This window comes from Myodes glareolus, chromosome 2 (genome assembly GCF_982192425.1).
Source record: "Myodes glareolus chromosome 2, mMyoGla1.1, whole genome shotgun sequence".
Classification (NCBI taxonomy): domain Eukaryota; kingdom Metazoa; phylum Chordata; class Mammalia; order Rodentia; family Cricetidae; genus Myodes; species Myodes glareolus.
Genome location: NC_142027.1, coordinates 65,340,286 through 65,367,337, shown reverse-complemented (window position 1 = coordinate 65,367,337; position 27,052 = coordinate 65,340,286). Strand labels below are relative to the sequence as shown.

Sequence of the window (27,052 nt, the reverse complement as noted above, 5' to 3'; positions counted from 1 at the left end):
CCTGTACTTATTAAACTAAACTTTATTTATTGTATGTGTATGGGTGTTTTGCTTTCATGTGTGTCTGTGTACCATGTGTGTGCTTGATACCCATGGGGGCCCCGAAAAGAACATCAGATCCCCTGGAACTGGAGTTACAAATCATTGTGAGCTGCCATGTGGTTGCTGGGAATCATACCCAGGTCCTCTGGAAGAGCAGCCAGCGCTCTTAACCACCGAGCCCTCTCTCCAGCCTGACCTGTTTGTATTTAATAGATTGTATTTAAAAATTAAGATTGTATTGATTTTTACAGGCTGCTTTTTTTTCTCTAAGTATATTCAGAGGAACAACTTACGACATTAAATGAGACTTTTAAATGGCTCCCTAATAGTCCATTATATGACAATATCATAATTAATTTAAGACTTTCCTATTTGCTATGTTTAGATTGATTCTCTCCCCGCCCCCCCAAAAAAAAGGATTGAGATGTAGCTAGATACTTTCCTATCACATGCTAGGCCCTAGCTTCAGTCTGTATTGAACAGAGGAAAGTGCTTTTGAATTGCTTGCAGGCTTTAAATGTGTGTGTCTGATTATTCCTCTAGGATGGATTCCTAGAAGGAGACCACTGGGTGCAAGGGCGCGTGGATTATCAGCAGCAGCACTGCTGTCTGTGAAGCTCCTTGTACCTGGAGCTGAGTCACTCTGAGGTCATGTGACTTGCGTGCTAAATGTCTGGCAGCCACCTGCTGCCTATCTCAGTGGCCACCCTCTACTTGACCTCACCGTTCAGGGTCACTCCCAGAACTGTAGTCGTCTTGTTCCTGGACATAGTTGCTCCACCCATCCTCTGCCCTCACTTCCAGGCCATTCCTCAGACTGTAACAGAGACAGTTTATTTAAAAAAAAAAAAATAGCTGAGCGTGGTGGCGCACACCTTTGAGTGGTAGAGGCAGGTGGATCTCTGAGTTTAAAGCCAGCCTGTTCTACATACTGAGTTCCAGACCAGGGCTACACAGCGAGACTCTGAAGGTGTAAGTCATAAACAATCCCATACCGGTTCAGAATTATGATTAATAGAATAGTTATTTATTTAAAGGGGAAAACTTACAGATCACCGTCCCAGACAACAGCCCTCGGCGCAATCAGGAAAGGAGCCTAGTCATCAGAAGCGGAGCCGGAAGCCAGAGAGAGAATGGAGGACAGCTGCTGCTTTTTTAGAGAGACCTTGCCCCACTGGACCTGTATCTCAGCAGCTATTGGCTGAAGGAGCTCCCGCAGCACTCTGTCTATAAATAATAATAATAATAATAATAATAATAATAATAAACAATGAGACTCTTTCTATAATAATAATAACACCATAAACAAACAAATGAATAACAAGTTTGATGTAATACATGTATTTGTGTTGTAGTGCCGCAGGTCCAACTTCATCTCCTGAACTCAGGTTGTCATGTATTCTCAGTCTGTTTCAGGAATTGCTCCTTCCTACCTCTGGGCCTTTGTCTGTCTGTCTGTCTGTCTCTCTCTCTCTCTCTCTCTCTTTCTCTCTCTCTCTCTCCACCCCTTTGTAGCTCTTTTCCCAGTTGGCCTTCCTTGGTTTTACTAGCTAATTCTTCTTCAGATAAATGTTGCTTTTTCTTCCCTGCACCCCCTATCAGGTGTGACTATCAAATTATCTGAACACTTTGTTAAGGTTTTCTGGAATGGCTATAATCACGTTGTTGGTTGCACTAGTAATTACCTGATGAAAATCTCCTCTCTCTGCTGTCCAGGAAAGGCCTTACCTCATCCAGGTTCAGCAGCTGTCAGGCTTCCTGGTGTTTGGGGAGTGTTTGGGTGAAAGTCTTTTGCTGCATAGGCAGTAGATCTGCAGAGAACTGGCTTCCGTGCCCATGCCTGTTCCTCTCAAAACCAAACAGACTGATCTTTTAAAAGGTCTGGTAGGGGAATTAGCATGTTTGCTGGCAGTATTGGTCATAAGCTTGTATTTATTAGTAGTTCCTGCTTTTTCCTGGTAATTGTCCTTTGACTGTTTCTGTCAGAGCCTCAGGGGTTTGTTTTTGTTTTATTTACTTTTTGAAGACAATCCTTTATCTCACGGCTGTTTCCCCATTTGTCCTTTGCATTTGTTTTGCTACGCGTGTGCTTTTTTATCAAACCTGCTTGCGCTCCACTAACATTTATTCTCATTTGTTTCGTTTTAGAAATTTCTTCTCTTAAAATAGAATAGTACTTTCCTGTAGCAGCTTAATGATGGTGTTCGCTGCAGTTTTTCCAGATAACAACGTTGGGCAATGGAGCTCTAGCGTCACTTACTGGACAATCCTTTTTAAGTGTGCTGGCGTGGGCAACGTCCTTTAGTGTGTTGCTGTGTGTTCTTGTGTCTCCCAGCATCAGTTCCGAGGCCACATCTCAAGCTGTCACTCGGGGCTAGTAAAACAATTTGAAAGCACTATTTTAGCACTGATACATATTTTATATTTGAAAGTACATTGCAGACAACCTCATTACTCCCTTGTTTGATTTTTGTTTTTGTTTTTTGAAATGGTGTCTCACTCTGTAGCTTACTGTATAGTCTTAAACTTTCAGTAATCTTCCTGTGTTGGCCTCCATAGGGATTACGGGCATACATCATCATACCAGATGTATTTATATTTTTAACTGGCATGAGTTGTATATGCTTTATGTAGCATATGATAACTCTGCATATATACATTATGTACTGAAAAAATACTGATCATTTCTTCATAGTTGAAGAGTATATCAAAGTTCTTTCATTTAGTTCTTTTGTGTAACTGCGGCTTAATTCCCATGACCACCCTTTCCCTGTCTGTCCCTCCTCCCTGCTCTCCCCACCTCTGGTAACCACTAATCTACTCTCATCTTCCATTATTCTTCTCTTCAATGTCTTTGCATTTTATTCATCCAAATGGACTTCATAGGTATCTAGAATGCTCACTTTAAAGAAACCTTTCTAACGTGAAACAGAGGCCAATACATTTCTGTGAGTTTAGGGCTGCCTGTTCTACATCGTGAATTCTAGGCTAGCCAGGGCTGCTGCAGAGAGAGAGAGAGAGAGAGAGAGAGAGAGAGAGAGAGAGAGAGAGAGAGAGAACCTGTCTTAAAAAAAAAAAGGAAAGAAAGAAAGAAAGAGAGGTCAGGCAGGCAGTGGTGGTGCACACCTTTAATCCCAGCACTCAAGAGGCCAAGGCAGGAGGACTCTGTTAGTTTCAGACCAGCTTGGATAGCCAGGGCTGAATACACAACACACATACACACATACATCCCAAATACAAAAATAAGTAAAGAAACTTATCTGAGATGGGTCTGTCTGTGTAGTGCCTGCACATGAGTGTGCTTCTACATGATCCCAAATGCCCTCCTGCTGAAATTTTTAATGAAAATTCATTAAACCCTAAAAATTAATTTTGGGAAGTTTACATTGTTGTAAAATTGTATCTTTTACACAAAATCATGTTATCTTTACCAAGCCTGTCAGCAAAAGAGGTTTGTAGTTACCATTCACTATAGCTAGTGTAAAGAAAATATTTTTATCGAATATATATATATAATGGGGGAGTTGAGACAGTCTCTACGTCGCCTCATTATGGTTTATGTGTTTTTTCATTAGTATATGGGTAAAAGCTGTTTATTTCTCTATGTTGATTTTGTATCCACTGCTTTTTGGTGTTGGTGGGTATTAGTTTCTATAGGAAGACAGGCACATAATGTTATAAATAATTATATTTATTGTTTCTTTTGTATTGAATATATTTCTTTTATCTGTCTTAGGTCTTGTTTAGAATATTTTTCTGGGATGCTTGAAACAGTAGCATTAGTAACTGGCTTTTTTTTTAGTTTTTATTTTGTCATTTTATTTTCATCAATTGTTTAACATAATAAACATACAATTAAAACTCCTAATTATTGTACTGGATTCAGAGAGAAAATGCTAAAAACTTTCTTTTGGCCAAAAGTTATAGCATCCACATAAGCCATATGCCTGTCACTGACCATTCTGTGAGTTTAAGGCCTTGTGCTTGCTGTTAGCACTATACCTCTGAGTTGCGCCTCTACACTTAATGCCTTTGTTTGTCAAAAACACACACTCAGCAAGTTAGATGTCAAGTAAGAAATCTCTTCCACACTAATGACATTAATTCCAGCCAGTAATGTCAATTACCAAACTCACAGAATGGTTAGTAACTGGCTTTTAAGGCCAGAAAAAAGTAATTGGTATTAATTTTATTTTGAACCAATACACAGAAACCATAAAAGTGTTGTGTGTTAATGGAGTGCTATGCTCAGTAGCTAATGTTGAAGTTAGGTGAGCATATTTATCACTCTGAATGTCTGTCTTTCAAATGTTTAATGCATTATGATTATCTATAGTTACAGCATATTTTTAAAAACATTTTGTCAAACCAGGAATGGTAGCACACACCTTTGCTTCCAGCACTTGGGATGCAGAGGTAGCCTGATCTCTGGGTTTGAGGCCAGCCTGACTTATGTAGTAAGACTCCGTCTCCAAAAACAAAACCATAATACCTTCCTGAGTTTTAGGACACAGATAATGAGTAGCGTGTAGGTCTTTAATCCCATTTTTAATCACATTCATTTGTCGAGACGAGTGCTCCCTGGCTGCACTGAACTCCAGCCAGCAAGTTACCAACCATTTCAGAGATAGTGCCCAGCATTGGTGAGTCGGAAAGGGGCAACGGCCCAAGTTCAGTGCAGCCACCTCCGCTCACTCTTTCGAGTTTGTAAAGTGAGGAAATTCCAAAACGGAAAAATAGTTGCTTTCCTGCTGGGCAAATATATATATTTAAAACTCTTTGTCTTAGATGTAAAAGCAAGCTCACTTTGTATTTTGCTGTGAATTCTTGGACTGGGGCAACTGTTTCTTAGCTAATACTTGGCAGTAAATGGTTGGAGGTGGAGCTGTCTTGACTGCTTCTGCATCAAATAAAAGAACAGAATGATAAAGTTAGAAAGGAATAATCCCACTGCATAAAGCAAGCCAAAGAAAACAAGTGTGCCACCAGAGGAAACTGTCACCAATAAAATCAGAGCAGCACTCTGTTGCTGCTCCTGGTCCAGAGTGAAAAGAGTCTGTGCTGAAATCATCATGCAAATGAAAAGATCTGCCATTTCCATTCATTCTGTTCATTTTAATTTTCCCCTGGCAGTAACAATTCTCAAATGTAGTTCTTACATTTTTAGGTTTTCATTTTTAACATGCAGAATTTGCTGTGACAGGAAATGAAGGCCTCTAGTGAGGGCAGATTGAAGACTACAGTCCGGGTCTGCGGGGGGTAAATGCCATCACTGCAGTGTTCTGCTCCTTCCACCCCAGGGCCAAGTCGCTCAGTTAAGGGCCTTAGCATTTCGTTAGTCATTGCATTGAATTCTGTGAAGGGAAAGCTCGTGCGCTTTCCGTGGAGTTCGCTGTAAGGATTAGAAGTGGCTCCCATTCTCAGAATAACAAAAACTGTCTTGCTACATACTATTTTGTCAGAATTAATTCTACTTACTCTTGATTTTATGATAAATTCTTGAGGGTGTCAATGCTATTAAGAGCTTGTATGTATTTACCGCTTGTGCCAGACACTGTTCCTAAATGCTCCACAGAAGTTCTCAAAACTGAAATGGTTTTCAAGTATATAGATTTTGTCTTTTCAATCCCTGCGACCTACTGAAGTTTTCCCACTTCACAGAGTTGACAAGTTGATGAAGTAGGTAGGTTAGACATCATCACCCTGCTTCTGTCCTGGTTCCGTGGTTTGGTAGCTTCCAGAAAAGTAAGGGATAAAGAAGATTGGACGATGCTAATGAGTGAGGAAGAGGGAAAGGATAGAAGCTGGTGAAAGAAGAGCTTGAATATCCATCCCTCTGTTGACTCCTTCAAGCTTGAAAAGGTTCCAGGTCAACACTGGCCTGAATAAGAACTAATAGTAGTGTCTGATGTTTACTGAGCATGCACTGTGTGTCAGACTCTGTGCTAACCACCCCCATCCTGGGAGGGTGTCATGCTTTGCAGAGGAACTCATAATTAGATTTCTTAAGTATTCATTTCCCCATGCTCATTCAAAACACTGTGACTTGCAGGAGATCTTCTTTCTTTACCTAGTCTTGACTTCTTGGCGGCAGATTCATAAGAAGCCAGCATGCAGATCGTAGACTTTCCCTCAGAATGCCACTGGTCACAGTCAGCTGTGATTCTTTCCCTTTTTGAAGTGTCTTGGCACACTGTTCTGTATTTAATTACATGGATCTGCAAGTTCTCTGTCAGTCTAGTTAAAGCTTCATGTTTGTCTGGAGTAGGTTTTGCTCTTAGTTTTTGAGTTTGAGTGTATTGTTATTCTTACCCTGCTGCAATCAAGTATGGACATAACTTAAGAGAGCAGAACTTGATTTGGGCTCCTGGTTTAATGGGGTACAGTGTGGTTGGGCCTGGTGACACACGTCTTTAATTTGTCTCAGCACTTAGGAGGCAGAGGCGGGAGGATCTCTGTGGGTTCCAGGATAGCCTGGTCTGCGTAGTATGTTCCAGGACAGTCAGAGCTATGTAGAGACACTGTTTTAAAAAAAGCAGGATGGATAGATCCATCATGGTGGGAGAAACGCGGCAGCTGGATTGGCTTAGTCTGTGGTGGAAAGTGCTTATCACATGGCTTGTTATTTATCAGTGGATCATAAAGCAGACAGACTGGAACTGGTTGGGCTGTGTAATCTCCTAGCCTTGCCCTTTTAGCCCCACATCTGTCACTAGACCCCGTGTCCAAAAGGTTTCTATTCTGTGAAGAGACACCATGACCATGGCAACTCCTACAAAGGAAAGCATTTAATTGGGGCTGGCTTACAGTTCAGAGGTTTAGTCCATTATCACCATGGCAGGTAGCTTGCAGGCAGATATGGTGCTGGAGAAGGAGCTAAGAGTTACATACAGATTGACAGGCAGGCAGCAGGAAGAGAGAAACACTAGGCCAAGCCTGAACTTCTGAAACCTCAAAACCCACCCCAGGTGACACACCTCCTCCAACAAGGCCACACCTCCTCCAACAAGGCCACACCTCCTAATTGTGCCACTCCCTATGGGCCTATGGGGGCCATTTTCAATCAAACCACCACAACAGCCTCCTAAAATGCTATCTGTTGCTCTCATAAACACTTCATCCACTGGGGACAAAGGATTCAAAGACTTTTGCTGTAGGGGACAGTTCACATTCAAGCCATGGCATAGGATTTTGCTATTTAGCCCAGGCTGACCTTGAACTCAATGTCCTCACACCTCAGCCTCTTCAGTGCTAGCATTACAAACCTGTTTGGTTTTTATCAAATCGTATTCTAAGATTAAGATCATTATCTTTTTCTTTTGTGTCCCTACAAACCTAAGCACCATGCTAATAAAAAATTATGTGCTTAGTAAATGATTCTGAAGCAACTGAGTTAATAAATGAATGAACAGACATTAAATTGATATTGTCCAGCCAATGATTCTACCCCAATGATTCAGGCTCTCTACAGCGGTACCTTAGTTAAGTCGGTGAGGACCCCAATGATTCAGGCTTTCTCCAGCGATACCTTAGTTAAGATAGTGAGGACCCCAGTGATGCAGGCTCTCCAGCGATACCTTAGTCAGGACAGTGAGGACCCCAATGATGCAGGCTCTCCAGCGATGCCTTAGTTAAGACAGTGAGGACCCCAGTGATACAGGCTCTCCAGCGATTCTTACCTTATTTAAAACAGTGATACATAGTGTACTAAACCTAAGAAACAGAAGCACAGCTGAGTGTGGTGCAAGCCTTTAGTCTGAAGGCTGAGGCAGGTGGACCTCTGTAAGTCTGGGGCTCTTCTGGTCTGCATAGGGAGTCCCAGTGTTATGGTTTAAGTAAAAGTGCTGCCGATCCCCAAGTGACTGCAGCAGGCTGCGGGTTCCGAGACCATGGTGGGCCACGAAGGCAGCCAGTCCCAGGCAGGAGAAGCCCGCAAGTGGCCTGCGGGCCATGAGGGGCAGGAAGCCATGTGGCAGGTGAGAGACCAAGAAGATAGGCATGTCATGTAGAGGAAGTGGGCATTTATTTAGTGTGTTATGGAGGGGGAAGGGGAAAGGGGAGAATGGGAGGTGAGGGAAGGGGAGGTGGGGAGAGGAGAGGAGCCACAGCAGAAACCACTTCTCTGGAAGAGAGACAGAAAGGAAGAGGGAGTCAGACTGGAAGTGGAAGGAAGATCTGCCTGCCTCAGTGGTGGATGGGGGAGAGAGTGGGCGGGGCTTGTCTCTTAAAGGGCTAGGACAGACCATTACACTCAGGCCAACCAGGGCTTCATAGAAAGACCCTGTCTCAAACAAACAACCCTAAACACACACTCCACCAAGTGTCCAAGTAGTGAACCCACACAGGTCACTGTAGTAGTTACTTCCTCATTGCTCTGACCAAATCCCCAGCAGGAAGCCATGTAAGGGAGGAAGGATTTCTTTTGGCATCGGGTTGAGTGGGTGCCATCCATTGCTGCAGTACTGAGGTGAGCTTGGCACTCACCAGACCTTATTCTCTTACTTTCCATTCCCGCTGGCTTCCCACACCATGTTTAGAGCGTGGCTTCTTTCCTAGGTTCAACACCCCAGACACACGTTCACAGCATGCCCAGACATGTGTCTTCTAAGTGACCTAAACTCAGCCAGGTTGACAATACGGATGAGCCATCACGGTTGTGCAGGCCCTGGAGAATACACTCACTCATGAGCCAGTGCGAGTGAGAGAGGCAGGTAATGTGTGAGCATTATTAGGCGTGGACACAGATCCCCGAGTGGAGAGTTGGATCACACTGTAGTAAAGGTGGCCTTATGCCCGTCCTCTGTCCTTCTCACTCCATTGCCCCCCTTCTTCCTGTCTCTTCTTTCTCTTTCTTCTCCTTTCTCCCTGCCCCTGTTTTCACTGTGACCTGAAACCCAAGATCTTCCTACGTCAGCCTTCATGCCGTGCTGGGACTATAGGTCTGACTTGGAGGGTAGTCATTAATCTCCCCGACCCACCCCTGCCATACAGGGTTTCTCTATGTACCCCTGACTGTCCTGAAACTCACTCTATAGACCAGACTGACCTTGAACACACAGAGCTCCACCTGCCTCTGCCTCCCAAGTGCTGAGATTAAAGACGTGTGCCACCACCACCTGGCATCATTGATCTTAAGAACAAAACCATTCTTTTTGTTTTATTGTAAATGATGTAAATTGTTAAACAAGTATAAAATGCAACAATATTTTGGTCGATGTTTACCTTTTAAAATAGTAGATGCTGTGCTTGTTAAACATTTCAAATTGTTTTTCCTTATTTTGCAGTTCCTCAGTTTGAAACTGCATGTAGTTATGTGGATGCTACACTGGAGGAGTTTCTGGCCTGGAACTGTGACCATTCTAATGTCTCTGGACCATTTAAAGATTATGACCGTTCTAAATTCTGGGCTTATGCTGACTATAAATATTTTGTCAATCTGTTTGAAGACAAGACAGATGTTTTCCAGGTGAGTTATACTTTTGGTTTTTGGTTTTTGGTTTTTGTTTTGTTTTGTTTCTTTTTTTTTCTTCTTCTTCTTCTTCTTCTTTTTTTAAGCTTTGGAGGCTGTCCTGGAACTCTCTCTGTAGCCAGGCTGGCCTCAAACTCACAGAGATCTGTCTACCTCTGCTTCCCGAGTGCTGGGATTAAAGACATGTGCCACTATCACCTGGCTGAGTTATGTACTCTTTTTAGTCTTGGTAAAAATTTTCTCCTGAGAGTAATCCTAAATTAGAATTTCGCTGGTCCCTCCTTCCTTAACTACCATTTTCTCATATTTATCATGTGAGACCTGACCATTTGGCCCACACAGATGAGAGGCACTTCCTCCACACCCTTCCATCTTTAAACAATGCCTGTGACATTTAGATTGTACTAGAAGCATAGACTGTGTGTAAAACTTTATTTTTCCTTAGCCTGCGCAGAACTCCTTGCTCTGGCTCTTCTGCGCTGCCCCGGGCTGGGTCCATACAGCGTTGTTCTTGATTCCCAATGTCGCTTAAAGGGAAATTTACACAATGTCTGGAGCCCTTGATGTCCTGCAGATGAAGGAGGAGGATGTCCTCAAATTCCTCGCTGTGGGAACCCACTTAGGTAGCACCAACCTCGACTTTCAGATGAGCAGTACATCTACAAAAGGAAAAGCGACAGCATCTACATCATCAATCTGGAGAGGACCTGGGAGAAGCTGTTGCTTGCAGCTCGGGCTTTTGTTACCATTGAGAACCCTGCTGGTGTCAGCACCATCTCCTCCAGGAGCACTGGGCAGCGAGCGGTTGGGCAGCGAGCGGTGCTGAAGTTTGCTGCCGCCACTGGAGCCACTCGGATTGCTGGCCATTTCACCCCAGGGACCTTCACTAACCAGACCCAGGCAGCCTTCAGGGAGCCACAGCTTCTAGTGGTGACCGATCCCAGGGCTGAGCCCCAGCCCCCCACAGAGGCTTTCTACATGAATCTACCCACCATTGCCCTGTGTAACACAGACTCGCCTCTGCGCTACGTGGACATAGCCATCCCGTACATCAACAAAGGAGCTCATTCAGTGGGTCTGATGTGGTGGATGCTGGCCCAGAAAGTACTGCGCATGCATGGCACTATCTTCGTGAGCACCCATGGGAGATTATGCCTGATCTTTACTTCTACAGAGACCCAGAGGAGATTGAGAAGGAAGAATAGGCTGCTGCTGAGAAGGTCGTGACCAAGGAGGAATTTCAGGGCAAATGGACTGCACCAGCTCCTGAATTCACTGCTGCTCAGCCAGAGATGGCTGACCGGTCTGAGGGTGTGCAGCCCTCGGTACCCATCCAGCAGTTCCCCACTGAAGACTGGAGTGCCCAGCCAGCCACTGAGGATTGGTCAGTAGCTCCCATAATGCAGGCCACCGAGTGGGTTGGAGCCACCACTGAGTGGTCCTGAGCTCCTCTGCAGACACCTGAGCAAAGGGAAAACAGGTGGAAGGAAAATAAAGTTCCTAAGGCTGAAAGAAAGAAAGGAAGGAAGGAAGGAAGGAAGGAAGGAAGGAAGGAAGGAAGGAAGGAAGGAAGGAAGGGAAGGAAGAAATCCTTGTGGTGCAGTGAAGAGGAGAGATGGAAGCTGCTTTCCACGCAGATGCCTTGGCCAGGCTGCCTCTGCCTTCTGTCTCTACTCAGGCTCTGGTGTCCTCGGGTAGCTTATGGCCCGAGGCAGAGTTCTGGGCTCCTAATGATGACAGACCCCCTGCTGAAGTGTAGGAATACTTGTGGAAGCAAGAATATGGAAGTTCTTTGCATGACACAACTGACAGCAGGGGCTGTAGACTGCCATGTCCTCTTTCCTCTTTAGTGTATTCTATCTCAAACTGTCGGTTTGTTTTGTGGGGTGATCTTGCAAATTCCTTGTTCTGGTTTCTGTTTCACGTTAGGTGTGGGGCAATAGGGAGTGGTTTCAGGGAGCTTGTTTATATGACTGCCTTACCCCTGACAGGCCTAGCTGCAGAGTCCAGCACCAGTACTAATCTTCTGTGGAGGGAAGTGTTTCCCCTTTAGTCAGACTATTCCCGACCACAGCCCTCTGCTCCCCACCCCTGCCCTTGCCTGCCCCACCCATGACCACTCCTGCTCTGGACCTTCTCCTGTGTGTGATGTCCATGCCTGCACTCCTATGACCGACCCTTCCTGTGTATGATGTCCATGCCTGCACCCCTATGACCGACCCTTCCTGTGTATGATGTCCGTGCCTGCACCCCTATGACCGACCCTTCCTGTGTATGATGTCCGTGCCTGCTCCCCTATGACCGCCCCTGCTCTGAACCCTCTCCTGTGTGTGATGTCTGCTCCCCTATGACCGCCCCTGCTCTGAACCCTCTCCTGTGTGTGATGTCCGTGCCTGCTCCCCTATGACCACTCCTGCTCTGGACTCCTGTGTATGATGTCCGTACCTGCTCCCCTATGACCACTCCTGCCCTGGACTCCTGTGTGTGATGTCCGTGCCTGCTCCCCTATGACCACTGCTGCTCTGAACCCTCTCCTGTGTGTGATGTCTGCTCCCCTATGACTGCCCCTGCTAGGGAACCCCTCTCCTATGTGTGATGTCCGTGCCTGCTCCCCTATGGCCACCCCCGCTCTGAACCCCTCTCCTGTGTGTGATGCTCTCACACCTGTTCAACCTGTGTTTTTCTTTTTCTTACTGAGTCTAGGTATTCACATAGTTACTGTAACTACAGATATTTGGTCATTTTCCTTTACTAACCTTTTAAAAGTTAAAAGGGTGATTTTTATAAAAGAGGGGAAGATATACCTTTCCCTCACCCTCATTATTTCTTGAGCTTCCCACTTTCCTCCCTCCCCTCTCCTTTGTTTTTCTTTCCTTCCTCTCGTGAGAAGCTCTCACCGTGTAGCCCAGTCTGGCCTTACCCTCCCCATCCTCGTCTCTACCTCCTGAGTGCGGGAATCTGGCTGGGCACCCTCGTCTGTAGCGCCTCTGTATTCTCACAGCCATGAAATAAATGGGTCGATTTTGAAAATACTCAGTAAATGCTTCCAAATCTCAACACCGTCCACAATCATCTTCTGAGGTAGATGGGGTTTCTTATAATTTTGAATCACATTGTGGATCTTTAACCCTGTAACTCATAGATTTCATAATTAACTTTTAGAGTACTTTGGTCTTCCCCATTCCCCTCAGCTACTCGTAGATTGTACTTCCACCCTCTCCCAGCACATTTCAGAAACTCTTGTGCAATAATGATATTTACCAAGCGCTCACATGCTCTTGGCCCCTAAATGCCTGACATCTAGAATCCTCACAGTGACACTTGATTTCATGATCATCTGTTTTAAGGAAGACAAGGCACAAAGAGGTTGTGTGAACCTTTTCTCACTAGGGGTCTGTTCAAGTTAGGTGAAGTACATCCAGCCATGCTGAGTCTAGCTCCTGCTACCTTGACTGCCTCTCACCAAACTTGGTCAGGTGACTGTCCCTTCTCAGGCATAGCCACCACTGGGCATGTGTACGGCTTGGCCATTAAGGATGGGAATAAGCTGGAGTTCTCAGTAAGCCCTTGTAAATCTGGTGATTTTAGCCCAGTGAGTTCATGTCAGTTCACGTTGTGGAAGTTAGTTCTCTTGTAGACAGTAAAGACTGTTAATATTATATTGTCCTTATCTGATAGTTTTCTGGGTACCAACTCTTTATATGTTATGCCCAGACTTCTTGCCTCCCAAAGGGACCACCAGGGATCGGGAACTTGGATGCAAACGCAAGGTTTATTGTACGAGCCTAGGCACGGAACTCATCTAGCACACTCAAGGCAGTGAGGGCCGGAGGAGCTCCCTTCCAGAGATTACAGGACTTTTTGTAGACCATTTTGCAGGACCACCAGTTTTCACCTAATTTTCATACCCAGAACTAATTGAGGACAGCAAATTCTAAAAACATGATATCATTATGCAAATGAAGTATGAACATGAGTATGTTCTTGGTTGGCCCTTTCTTATCTATCCTTGAGGTACATAGATGAAGCATACTACGGACATATTTTTAATTGGCCAGTTCTTGGCTGTCCTTGAGGCAATGCTCTCCCAGTTGTTACCAGCTCCTGTGATGGTCCTTGTCACATATGAAGTGTTTTCCAAAATAGTCTAGCCTAAACAGCGTGGTTCAGGTGGAAAGCGATTAGGTCACTCTGACACTCTGACCAGTTTTTCATTTCTCTCACATACATCATAGGTACGTAAATTCTTGTTGTGCTTTTAAAAATGCAGTTAGCTTTGTTACTTAATCATGCTTGTTACTGTTTCAAGCCTTTTTATATTGACATGAGATAATTGGTAAAGCAATACAATAAATAGCACAATAAGCCCATTACATGTTAATAACCAATGATATCCTAAGAGAATATGCTTTGAAATTCAACGTGATTAGAAGAGTGGGTTGCTCTCCGTTTTCTGCAAGTCATCTTCCTGCCTGGCTGCAGCGCGCAGTTGGAGTCTCCTATCTGCTGCAGTATAGCTGCTGCAATTTGTTGGTCTGTTAAGAGATGAAGAAAATCTTGTCTCAGCATATACAACTGAGAAAGGGGGAAGTATTTAACGATCTTTTCAGACAGTTGGGAATCTTTAAAATATCACACAAACTTGATGAGGGCTATTTTCTTTTTTGTTTTGATTTTGTTTTTGTTTTTGTTTTTCAAGGTAGGATTTCTCTGTGTAGTCCTGGCTGTTCTGGAATTGGCTCTGTAGACCAGACTGGCCCTGAACTCACAGAGATCCGCCTGCCTCTGCCTGGGATTAAAGGCGTGAGCCCCATTGTCCAGCATGCTTTTTTTTTTAAATTCATTAGCTGCAGAATAGACTATGAAATCACAGTGAAAGAACTCGTGTTCCTATAATAAAATCCCCTTGCGTAATGTCGTTCATTGGCTATTAGGAAATGTTGGATTACTGAATTATGTAGCTCTTCCAAATGCTGGTGTGCCCCACAGTGTGCTTGATGTGTCTCATTATTTAAGATCACGTTTGTTGGTGCCACACTTTTTTATGGACACAGTGTTTGGTACTCAGGAGTTTCTAAAGTCATATAGCTAAAGTGCAGTTTTATTCAACCCAGAATATTTGCTAACCTATCTTGTGATTTATTCTTTAATTTCTTGCTTAGTTTATAAGTGTAACCTTTTACTGAGCCATGTGGCTAACATAGATAAGAATAATGGGTTAATATAAGTTAAAAGAGCTAATACGAAGCCTGAGCTAATGGGCCAATGAGTTTATAACTTAAAAAGTGTAACCTTTGATTTATAATATTTGTTGGCTTTTTTAACCATCTTTTTGTCATTGACTTTTGACTTGATTTCACTGTCATCAGAAAATATATCTGGCATTATTTCAATTCTTTCAAATATATGTAAATTTGTTTTGTAGCCCAAAGTATGGTCGATGAATATTATTTGCAAACTTGGATATAATGCATTCTTTTATTGGCTGGGGTACCCTGTGAGTCTCCTTTAAGTCAGGCTGGGGTTTCAGGGTCACATCCTTACTGATTTCTATACATTCATTTTATCTACTATGTAGAGAGGGACACCACTAGTTCTTTTATGTTGGTCAGGTTTTACTTTTTACACTTGACTTTGTGACCTTTTATTGTGATGAAGTGAATTCATCTGCTTTGGTGTAGTCCTTTTTTTGATTCAGTTTACCCTGTGTTTGTCTTTGATTGATATTAGCACGAGAAAGGAATGCTTCATACGGAATTGAATTTCCATAAAATCCTAGAAATTACAAACCAATTTATGTGACAGAGTAGGTCGTTGGTTGTCAGAGAATGAGATTTGGAGGGAAACGTGAATCATGAGGGGCACTGGGAAAGTTTGGACATGGTCAGAATGTTTGTCATCTTGATTATCTTAATGAAGAGTCTCAAGAATGCAGATAGATCAAGTTCATCAGTCAGATGCTTTAAATATATGGTGTTTGCTGTACACCGATCATACCTCAATAACACTTTTAAAAAGAATATAATACTTGGGGCTAAGAGAGGGTTCAGCAGTTAAAAGCACTGGCTGCTTATCCAGAGGAGCCAAGCTTGATTCCCAGCACCCACATGGCATTTAACAACCACCTGTAATTCTAGTTCCAGTGGAATCTGATGCCCTCTTCTTGCCTCGGTGGGTATCAGGCATGCACTGTGGTTCACAGACATAATATATACAGGTAAAACATGCATACACATAAAATAAAGATAAGACTCAAAAATGCAATACTACTAGTATATTTTAACTGCACTACCTGACACTATCAGTTTTATTTGCTGTTGCACAACCAGTGCAAGTATCAACACAGTGAAATAGGCAAGTAGCAGTTCAGTAACATTGTGCAGATAGTTTTGACCTTTCAGATCCTCAGAAGGGCCGGAGGGAGTCGCTTGAGTCCAACATTGCTTCTATAATCATTCTATTCTTCTGACACTCTCTCCTCTAGTTCTAAAATAAATTCTTATGAAATGGAGACTCAAGTCATGTTTAATATTAAATACCAAAACATTTTTGTTGTATTCATAAACATTGAATGACTTGAAACTATGTCAGGGTAGCATTTAAATCCCTTCCCAGCACCCTAGCCCAACCACTTGGTCTGCATGAGCCACCACCTGGTCTCCCCATTGACTGCTGGGCAGTCCATGTTCTCGCCCACCTTCTGACCTTTGCTCAGACCCTCTAAGTTTTGCCAAAGAAGTTCTACTTGGGGCTGTCTCAGATTCAGCATTGGCTCTGAAACCTCAGCCACTTCAGCACACATCCCCAGCCATCATTCCTTTATGTCCTATTCAGACCAGTATTTCATAAAATTGTGTCTTGATCCTTTAACAACACTGGCTGTGTTCTTTACTCTTCTCCTCAGAACTGCTGACATAGTACTGAATATGTAATAGGTATTTGAATGATTACATAGTCCCTTAATCTTTACTACCCTTTAAAGAATATTTGGCTTTATCCTTGTCATATGTTCTGCGGCTTCTAGTTAACCGAGTGTGTAACATCTGTCAGCCTTCTTCTAGGTTTTTAAGTTTTAACCTACAACCTCTGTTTATGGTTTCCATATACTTCATCTTTTCTTCCATAAAGGAGATTAATTCTCTGTTAAATATACAATCTTTATATATTGACAAACTGATAACTGTACTGGTATAATTGGAAAATACTTGGCAGTCTTGGAGATGGCCTGAAATTATTATTTTGATACTTACCTTGTAACATGAGGGCCGGCTTGTTGGGGTTTCTGTCCCGCCGGGTACCCCAACAAGCCGGCAAGTCCCAAAGAGAAAAATCATACATAGGACTCCATAAGGTTATAAACTGATTGGCCCATTAGGTCAGGCTACTTATTAATTCTTATGACTTATCTTAACCCATTATTCTTATCTATGTTAGCCACACGGGCTCAGTACCTTTCTCAATGTGACAGCTTACATGTTGCCTCTTCGGTGGTCTGCCCAGGAGTGGCTGAGGAACCTTTCTCCTCCCTAGCCTTATCCTATTCTCATTACTCCGCCTCTACTTCCTGTCTGGTTGACCCGCCTATACTTCCTGCCTGGCCAATCAGCGTTTTATTAAAATACATGATTGACAGAATACAGACAATTCTCCCACAGCATTTCCCTCTTTTTTTTTTTTAAACAAAAGAAAATACCCATAGTCCATTTGTTGGGAATGTGGGCGTAGTATTTCAGGCTACTTCCTGCTGGTTGGGGGCGCTGATGATCTTATGGGGACCTAAAGAAAATTTAGAGTTATAATCAAGTCCTGACTGGAGTATCCTGTGAGTCTTGATCATCTCAGGCAGCAGTCTTGAATCTGTTCTGGATGTAGAATTCAGACATCTGGGCCATCTGTTCCTGTCAGAGACTTCTCAGGTGGCCTTCCTTGGTCAAAGGTGATTATTCTTAACTCTGAATAAATCCAGAGTCTCTCGTTTTCTGTGGAAACAAAAGCAAAATCTCTTCTCCAAAGTAACATACCTTTTGACTTCAGTTTTGAAGCCAAGGTATTTTCAAAATTCCTATCTTGGGTTAGTTCAGCAGCATTTATAAACAAAAGTCTTTTAGCAGTTGTTGCTCCTTCCTCAGCAATTAAACAATTTAAAGAGAGCATAATAGCATACAGTATGAAGATTCTCTGTGCATTTTCCATCTTTATGTGGCTTTATTTTAACCTCTATTTCTTTTATTTTTACTTTTACTTTTTGAGACAGGATCTTTGTATATCTTTGTCCTGGAATAACACTGTAGACCAGGTTGTCTTTGAACTCACAGAGATCCTCCTGTCTCTGCCTCCCCAGTGCTGGGATTAAAGGTGTATGCTACCACACCTCGAACTCACAGAGATCTGTCTCTGCCTCCCAGGCATTGGGATTAAAGGCGTGTACTACCACAGCTTGAGGTCACAGAGGTCAATCTACCTCTACCCCTTGAAGTCACAGAGGTCAATATGCCTCTGCCTCCCAGGCATTGGGATTAAAGGTGTGTACCACCACACCCTATTTCTCCCTTTTTTCTTTTTTCTTTTTAATGACTTTAACCTTTAGCCTCCATATATTTTTAACACACTGTAAACTCTTTAGAGGTTTTCTTTATCTTTGAACCTCTCTTTACTGTATCTCTCTCTCTTTTTTGACTACAAGAGCCTTTAATTTACTAAGCAATATGGAGAGCCATGGCTTTGACAGTTAGATCCAGCTCATTTTTTAACTTTTCAGCCTCATGGCTGAGATATCAGCCAGAGCTGTGTTCACTGCCACAACTCTATGGCGTTTCAAGGTCCTTGTTAGCAAGCAAGCTGCAGCATTCTGCTCACAGACCACACTCAGTCGGACTGCCTGCCTGAAAGAGTCAGAGTTTACCCTGGCAGGACGGCCCAGAAAGACGGCACTTCAAAACAGCGCAGCTTTTTCCTGCTACGGCTGAAAACCGAAAAGCATGCATTCAACCCTTCATCAACACCGTTTAAGTGCTTCGCAGCAGGACCTCCCAAAAGAGCTGCAAGGTTTTACAGCTAAAGCTGAGTCAGGAAGCCTCTACTAGACGAGAGCATTTGCTTGCCTCTAGCAAGCAGAGCAGACCCGAGAAATTGCTGCCACCAAGAAACCATGCATAATGCTATTATTTTGTTCTAGAATTACTTCTCAAGCTGTCTCAGGCTTTATGTGGATACAGTTGTCCACACGTTGGCGCCATTTGTAACATGAGGGGCCGGCTTGTTGGGGTTACTGTCCCTCCCAGTACCCCAACAGCCAGCAAGCAACAAAGAAAATAACACAGAGTCTACATCAGGTTATAAACTGATTGGCTCATTAGGTCAGGCTACTTATTAATTCTTATGACTTATCTTAACCCATTATTCTTATCTATGTTAGCCACACGGGCTCAGTACCTTTCTCAATGTGACAGCTTACATGTTGCCTCTTCGGTGGTCTGCCCAGGAGTGGCTGAGGAACCTTTCTCCTCCCTAGCCTTATCCTATTCTCATTACTCCGCCTCTACTTCCTGTCTGGTTGACCCGCCTATACTTCCTGCCTGGCCAATCAGCGTTTTATTAAAATACATGATTGACAGAATACAGACAATTCTCCCACAGCATTACCTGACTTTCGTGTGTGACAAAATGAGTCTCTCTGGCTTCTAGTTCCCCACCCATGCCATTCAATCAACACAGCATGGCTGAGCGCTGGGTCTCTACTGCCCTGGGAAGATAGGGAAGTTGTGAGAAACATTACCTTTATCTCTGGTAGTTGTGGATAAGCATTCTTAAAGTTGAGACTGTGAAGAATCAGCATATAATAAAAGGGATTGTGTCCCCCCAAGAATGTTTTCCTGGTAGATTCTATTTCACATTGTGATTGAGGTCGGCTCCAGAGAATCGGGAGCCTCATTAAGTCACCAGGACATAGAATCTGCAAAAGCAATAACTGGAAGATTAGTTCAGCTTGTTGGACTTTGTGGCCCAGCTGTGAGGATGTGTTGGAATGGAAGCAGGTGTTCTGGAAATGATTAAAGGTGTCTCAGACAGGGTGCTCCCTGGTGAGATAGATTGGCACCTCGGAATTCACATGATTAAAAAAAACAGAAAATAGAATTTAGGTATTTACCCAGTAGATAGAGACTTAATGACCTCTTCTGTTTCTGTACCTGCCGGTCTTTTTCCTGAGGAAAAAAGAGACTTTAAGTTTTGTATAATAATGATAGTTAACAATCTTGTGATTTTTCAGAGTTCTAGTTTTATTGCTTGTGACCAACTATTTTTATTCAGATGTAAGTTCATTGTGGAATTATGTAATTTGTTTTGCTGTATTGTGACCTGTGAATGAAAAATAACTGGAGTGATACAGTGACACTAAGGGATGGCAGAAGGAACAAATCCTACCAGTTTTTCTTTAATGTTTTTTTTTGTTGTTGTTGTTGATAATGATGTTAAAACTGTAAAAATATGGATGACTTCATTATATGTACAGCAATTTTAAAATGAAGCAGTGGCTATTGAACTCATTCATTGGGACAGGTTTAAGAGCTGTGGGCATGGTGGCTTTTAATCCCATTAGAGACCGGCAAACATGTGGATCTGCATTTTGGGCCAGCCTGGTCTAAAGAGTGAGTACTAGGACACCCAGGGCTACACAGAAAAACCTGTCTGTCTTTAAAAACAAAAAGCAAAACACTTTTTTAAAAAAAAAAATCTGGAAACAGATCCGGGAGCTCCTAGGAGTAGCCCAGCAGTTTTTCAAAAGTGCTGTGTCACCACCATGGGTATTGGAGAAGTCACCTTAGTGAGAGACTGAGCCGTCATGGCACTTGACCTGGCTAGTTTTTATGTCAACTTGACACAACCTCGGGTCATCTGAGAGGAGGAGACCTCAGTTGAGAAAATGCCTCCATAAGATTGGGCTCTGGGGTGCATTTTCTTGCTTAACGATTGATATGGGAGGGTCCTGGTGTTGTGGGTGGGCCACCATTGGCCTGTGACCCTGGGGTGTATAAAAGCAGGCTCAGAAGCAAGCCCTGAGGAGCACCGGTGCTTCCATGGCCTCTGCTTCAGTTCCCACCTTGACTTCCTTGGTGCTGGACCTGGTCCTCATGTATTGTCAGGTGAAATAAACCCTTTCCTCCCCAGGTTGCTTTGGCCATGTTCTGTCACAGCAGTGGAAGCCCTAAGACAGTGCTTTAAAGACTGGCCAGAAAGATGGGACCAGATTGTGTTGTCTGCCCGTATTCAGTGCACCTCCTAATTTATTATCTTGTCACTTACATATAGGGAATAGTTGAGGAATGCAGTACACTGTCAAAATATTGAGACATACTTTCTTATTTTTTACTGTAGTTTAAAGTCTCTGTTGTTTAACGTATTGAGGACCCGTTTGTTTTTGTTTGTTTTTGCCGTTTGAGACAGGGTTTCTGTACATCTGTCCTGAAATGCACTCTATAGACCATGCTGGCCTTGAGCCTTTGCCTCCCTATGGGGGACCTTTATAAAATAATGTGTTTATAGCCTCTCTCTCTCTCTCTCTCTCTCTCTCTCTCTCTCTCTCTCTCTCTCTCTCTCTCTCACACACACACACACACACACACACACACACACACACTTTCCCCAAACCTCTCTAATGTGTACCATACTCCTGTTAAACCCAGTTCCTTCCCACATTCATGATTTTTTGTTTTGGGAGAAGTTGTTTTTGAGTCCCGCTGAGTTTAAACAGAATCATCTCTGTGAGCGTGGGTTTGGAGCTATCCATCAGAGTCTAGTGGGCTCCTTAGCAGGAAAAAACATGATAAAAATAAGGCCTGCCTGTCCCTCAGAGTCCTCACAGTTCTGAAACAAAGTGAGCGTTAATAGTCCTAAATAGGATATTTATACTACCACATCTAAGGCACAGGCATCATCCTGGGGTAGGGACCATTTTAATTAAGAAAGGTAAGGCAGAAAGATCACAGTGAGCTACGGTGCCTGCTGCCAAGTCTGATGACCTGCGTTTGATCCCCAGAACCCACATGGTGGAGGGAGAGAACTTATTCCCACAAATTGTTCTCTGTCCTTCACATGTGTGCCATGACACACACAATAAAATTTTAAAAAGATGAAGGAATTTTCAGTGTAGATTCTCATTGTTGATATATGTATCTAGAAGAATCCAGTTGCCAAATATTGTTACTGTGGCCTGGATGTAGAAGCAGGAGGATTGCATACCCTGGAGAAGGAGAAAGACAGCTTTGAGAAGTAACAGAAGGGTGACGGACCTTTGCTGTGGCTATGCTAAGCAGGGCCATCCAAAGAGACAGAAGATCGGTGTCTGCCTTTCTTCTCTGTTATAAACCAAGCTCGTTTTCATTGGCAAAGCTGTTTGTAATTTGTTCTAACTTATATTAACTATGAATGGACAATGCTCTTCTACTCGGGAGATGTGCTGTATTTGGTCTTACCATGAACCACTTCCTTAGGAGAACACGTGGGTGTACAGGTACATGTGGACATATGTGGGGCGGTAGAGACCAAAGGTCAACATTGGGTGCTCCTTGGGTATAATCTACTTGTTTTGTTTTGTTTTGTTTTTTGAGACATGGTCTCTCACTTGGCCTAGAATTCCTTCATTAGGTGAGGCTGGCTAGCCTGAGAGCCCCAGGTTTCTACCTGTCTCTGCCTCCCCAACACTGGGATTACAGGTCGGCTGCCAATCCCAGTTTCTCTGTGAGTAAGGGTTCTGGGGATCGGACTCGGGTCCTCCTGCTTGTACAGCAAACAATTATTGACTCCCCAGCCCTTTGAAACACGCTTACGCGTCACTTCCATCCTACATATCTTAGACATCTTTTTTTTTAATGTTTTGCTTTATTACTTTCACCATCTTTAAATTTGTATGTTTTCAAGATCCTCATCTTATGAATTTAAGCCAAACTTTAAAGCTATAATTGACTTTTCATTCTTTCAAAACCCATCAAGTAAACATAGCAAAACATTCTACTTAATTTTTTCCTAAGTAACCCCATTCCTTTAAAAAAAAAAAAACCTGGCTGATATTGTAATACATCATTTTCCCCTTCCCTTTCCTCTCTCCAACCCCACCCTCATACTCTTCCTTTCTCTTCAAATTCATAACCTCTTTTTCTTTAATTGTCCTATATATATACATACACATATATATGAATATATATATATTTGTGTGTGTGTGTGTGTGTGTGTGTGTGTGTGTATGTATGTATGTGTCTTCAACAATGGGGATTTCCATTCTGCCTCTGGGGGCACAACCAAGAGCAGTAGCAACAGCTTCTAATGTTTGGGGAGCTCTTAGACATCCCTGACCAACCTACTGTTTCATCACTTAAAATAAATGTTTTTTTCTATCTTCCTCAAAACCTACCATTGAATGTATTTTTAAAATCTTTTCTCTTTGAATAAAGTTGTTAATATTTCTCCTCAAATTAGGAGAATTTAGACTGTAGATAGTGTGGTGTTTTGCTTTGTTTTGTTTTGTTTTTTGAGGTGTTAGCATTCGTGTGAGTATTCTGCCAATTAAAGTCTTTATGTTTCATTCTTTAAAAAAAAAAGAAAAAAATGAATGATGAAAGAATACACCTACATTCTCATGCGTGTGTCACTGGCTGTTTTTCTTTTCTGGCTTATGAGTGGGCAGGACCTGCCTCAGCACCTTGCCTCGGAGGGCCCTGGTGTGGAGCAGTGTGCTGTCTTTATCATACTTACGGAGTCATGGCTTGGGGCAGGTAGCAGAATCAATCCCTATGAATGACTGTTTCAAAAGCCATTCTGTGGCCCTCCTACTCGAGACTGGTGTAGTAGGAGTGAGCTAAGGCTCTGGTGTGGGTTTTCTGTGACTGAGCTCACCCATAAGGCTTCTTTCATGTGGCCATGGAAGTGGAAAAGGGTAATAAAGTGCCTACGCCCACAGATACTGTCTCTGCTTAAAGGCCTGTGGCCTTCTGAGTTAACCTCCGTGACATTCCCACTGCCTGCAGCACTTTGACCCCAGGTAGCTACAGAATTATGTCTGTCATTTATTGTCTGTCTCTAACAGGTGTAGGAGCCACACCTGGTGGGCCTGATGTAGTCATTGATTGGCCACAAGCTTCCAAAACAGTTCCTGGCGTGTTATAAATAGTAAATGTTGGTTGAATGATTGCTGCTGCTGAAGTTACTCAGATATTATTGGTTGAGATGTTTTCTCGTACTACCCTAAAAACATAGCCCCTCCCATCTCTAGCATTTTCTGTAAGAAAATATAAGTGCTGAGAACACTTTCTTAAAAAGTAAACATTGAACCACCACAGAGGATGGTCAGTTCCTGATGAACTATACTTTTTTTCAAACAGGAGGTGATATGGTCTGACTTTGGGTTTCCTGGAAGAAATGGACAGGAAAGTACATTGTGGATTGGCTCCCTGGGAGCCCATACTCCCTGTCATCTGGACTCCTATGGTTGCAACTTAGTATTCCAGGTACAAGGAAGGTAATGTGTGTGCATGTGTGCATGTGTGGGTGTCCAATCTTATATGTCTGCACACACAAGAGTGAAGAAGAAAAGGGAAAGGAAGGGGGGGTGAGATAGTAGCCCCACCCCGTTCCCCATCCACCATCCTTGTGACCAAGGTCCTCCTCCCTTCACCACTGTGCTGTTTCCTTCCGTGTGAAGTGAGGGCACATGAAATGACTTCCGTGTGTCTCAGCCATGATTGGATTCTCTCAGAGGTCCCATCTTGCTAGGCACCTTTCTGCTAAGCTTTTTTACCTGGGAGTGTTCACATTCCACTCCCTCCACCTCTCAAATGAGTTAGAACAGAGAAGTGTGTTGAAAGAAAGAGGCTTGGGGGCTGGAGAGATGGCTCAGAGGTTAAGAGCATTGACTGCTCTTCCGGAGGTCCTGAGTTCAATTCCCAGCAACCACATGGTGGCTCACAACCATCTGTAATGAGATCTGGTGCCCTCTTCTGGCCTGCAGGCATACATGGAGGCTGAACATTGTGTACAAAATAAATAAATAAATAAATAAATAAATAAATCTTTTAAAAAAAAAAAAAGAAAGAAAGAGGCTTCACCATGACCTTAGAGATGCTGGCAGGTGCCAGGAAGCCTGGGTCACATGGTTTTTATGCCTCACTTTGACTTTGGTTTGTGAGTCTGTGTCTGCCTACTCAGCCAGTACAGTCTGTTATTTAGATGAACTTTTGTCTCCACCTGACTAAGTGGCAGAACCGAGTGGCCAGCACCTGATAACTGAGTTTGGCAACCTGGAGGATGTACTTTGGTGTCATAAGTACAGCCTCATTTCCCCTAATATGTGGGCCCTGACTTCCCTTCTGGCCCTTTGTGACATTTGCAGGACATCTCATAGAAAAAGCCAGAAATGGCCACAAACAAATTCCCAGCATCATTGGACACAAAATGATGAATGGATCGAGAGAAATAGTCTGTGTTTGGAGGGGTGGATATGAGTCAGCTGGGAAGCTATGGGGGGCTGAGCAGTTCCCTCTTGGTCTGTTGCGTCCTTGCTAAAGGCCAACCTCTGGGTGTACTGTTGTATATGGAGAGTCAGCAGGGAGTCCTGTATGAGTTTCTCTACCCTTCTGCAGATAAGAGTTTGGGAGCTGAAATGGGATGCAATAGGGCATTGCTTTAAATTGCCTCTTGTGTGTGCTCTGAATTGGGAAGGAAGACAAAAAAAAGTCCAGGTTTTTCTTTGATAAAAAAATACAGCTTCATTGTAACTGTCTAACAGCAGCAGATTTCCCATTTTCATGGCACTCTGATGACATTAAATAGGTTTTGTAAACATCTATTGGGTGTCCATCAAGTTCTGTGTGAAAGAATAAGTACAGAGGCCAGGACTCTGCCCTGAGAGCGTTCCCATCTGTGGTGCCTCCTGGCCTACAGAGAGAGGTGAAGGAGTGTTTGCTCTTGAAGGAGGCTTCAAAGCATTGGAACTGAAAGGTGGAAGAGGCGGGGCTTCTGTGGGAAGGATCAGCTGATGTGTGTAGTGGCCTTTGAAGCAGGGTCCATGTCTATATCACTCAGATGGAAGGGACACAGGGTCCAGGAAAGCAGGGGCTGTGCAGAGGACCCTGTGTAAATTGTGAATTAGGAACAGTCGGACTGGGCAGAAAAGTCAGGGAGAGCATAAAGGTCTTTAGTTGCATACAGACACCCCAATTCTCCACTCCTTCCTTACAGAACCATGGGAGGCTTTTGATCAGGGAATGGCGTGGTGATGCAGTTCTCCTCTAGAAGGATTTGCACATTTTAAGGTGTGGAGTCAAACAAAGCAGATGGGTAGCTTGGTTGTGATGACTGTTTCCCTGGGAGATGCTGCTGTAGTATAGGGGAGAAGCCAAGGTATAAGTGTTTTGGGTGTCCGTGAGCTCAAGAGACACTGAGCAGACATGGATCTCTCTACCACTACTTTGGAAATGAAGTTGACAATCTCTTCAGAGCCCATCCAAAATTAGCTTCTGAGCAAACCAAGTAATCAAAGATGGCTTCCACACTAGCAACAGGTGCTGTGGAGTCAAACAGCCCTACCTGGAGTAACCGTCAGTCAGGCATCTGATCTTCAACAGTTCTCCCCCTGTAGCTGTGTGATAGTAGGCTGCCCTTGAATTCCAGAAGTCAAGCACTTCACTGTGTCTGTGAAACCTTCAGAGTTCCAAAATGAAATAAGACTTCAGTATATATTTGGTATTATATTTGGTATTAGACATGGCAGCCACCACTTCCCTGTTCAGAAAGGGCTGATGGTACCAGGGAGACACACAGGAGAACCTTATATCTTTTCATCAGATAAAATTTTAAGAAAAAGATTTATTACCCCCATTCCTAAAAAGGTCCAGTTTATAAAACAATTGTCTCTTTTTTAAAAGATCCTCAATTACACTACTTTGGGTTATATGGCATTTTTATGAGTTTCTCATCCTTCATAGATCAGTGTAACATGTCTAACTTCCAGACAGGAGAGGTCCAGAAGCTATTTGCTGGGGAGAGCTTTGGGGGCGTTATTCAGGATTATATTAGCACACAGACATTTGCAGGGCTAGAGAGATGGCTCAGCTGGTAAACTGTCGCTGCAAGAACATGATGGTCTAAGTTCAGTACCCAGCACTGCATAAAAGGCCAGGCGTGGTACATGTCTGTAACTCAGGAGTTGAGCGAGGCAGAGACAGGAGGCCCTAGGGGCTGATTGGCCACACAGGCTCTCCAGTCTGAGCTCTGGGTTCAGAGGGAGCTCCTGTCTTAAAAAGTAAGGTGGCGCTCCTTTGTGGTGACACAGGCTGTTAATCTCAGCACTCAAAGGTAGAGACAGGAGGATCTTTATGAGTTTGAGGCCAGCATGGTCTCCATAGTAAGTTCCAGGATAGCCAATGAGGTTACATAATGAGAACATGTCTCAAAAGACCAGGAAAAAAAGTTGAGGCAATGCATGATGAGGAAGACAGCATTGTCAACCTCTTGCCTCCACACACATGCACATGCATCCGTATGACACGTACA

At 43.4% G+C, this 27,052-nt stretch overlaps 1 protein-coding gene and 1 pseudogene across 2 annotated transcripts in view; both read left to right on the top strand.

Annotated features, from left to right (window-relative positions):
• Hspbap1 (HSPB1 associated protein 1) overlaps positions 1-27,052 on the top strand; it is a 55,077-nt gene that overhangs the window by 21,570 nt on the left and 6,455 nt on the right. The window contains exons 3-4 of the mRNA XM_048454167.3: positions 9,327-9,508; positions 23,884-24,020. Of these exons, the coding sequence (XP_048310124.3) occupies positions 9,327-9,508; positions 23,884-24,020 (319 nt within the window). The remainder of the gene's footprint in view (positions 1-9,326; positions 9,509-23,883; positions 24,021-27,052) is intronic.
• Positions 9,537-24,020, top strand: LOC125413066 (small ribosomal subunit protein uS2 pseudogene; annotated as a pseudogene). Its single transcript, XR_015736216.1, has 2 exons — positions 9,537-12,592; positions 23,884-24,020. The product of XR_015736216.1 is annotated as a small ribosomal subunit protein uS2 pseudogene (transcript).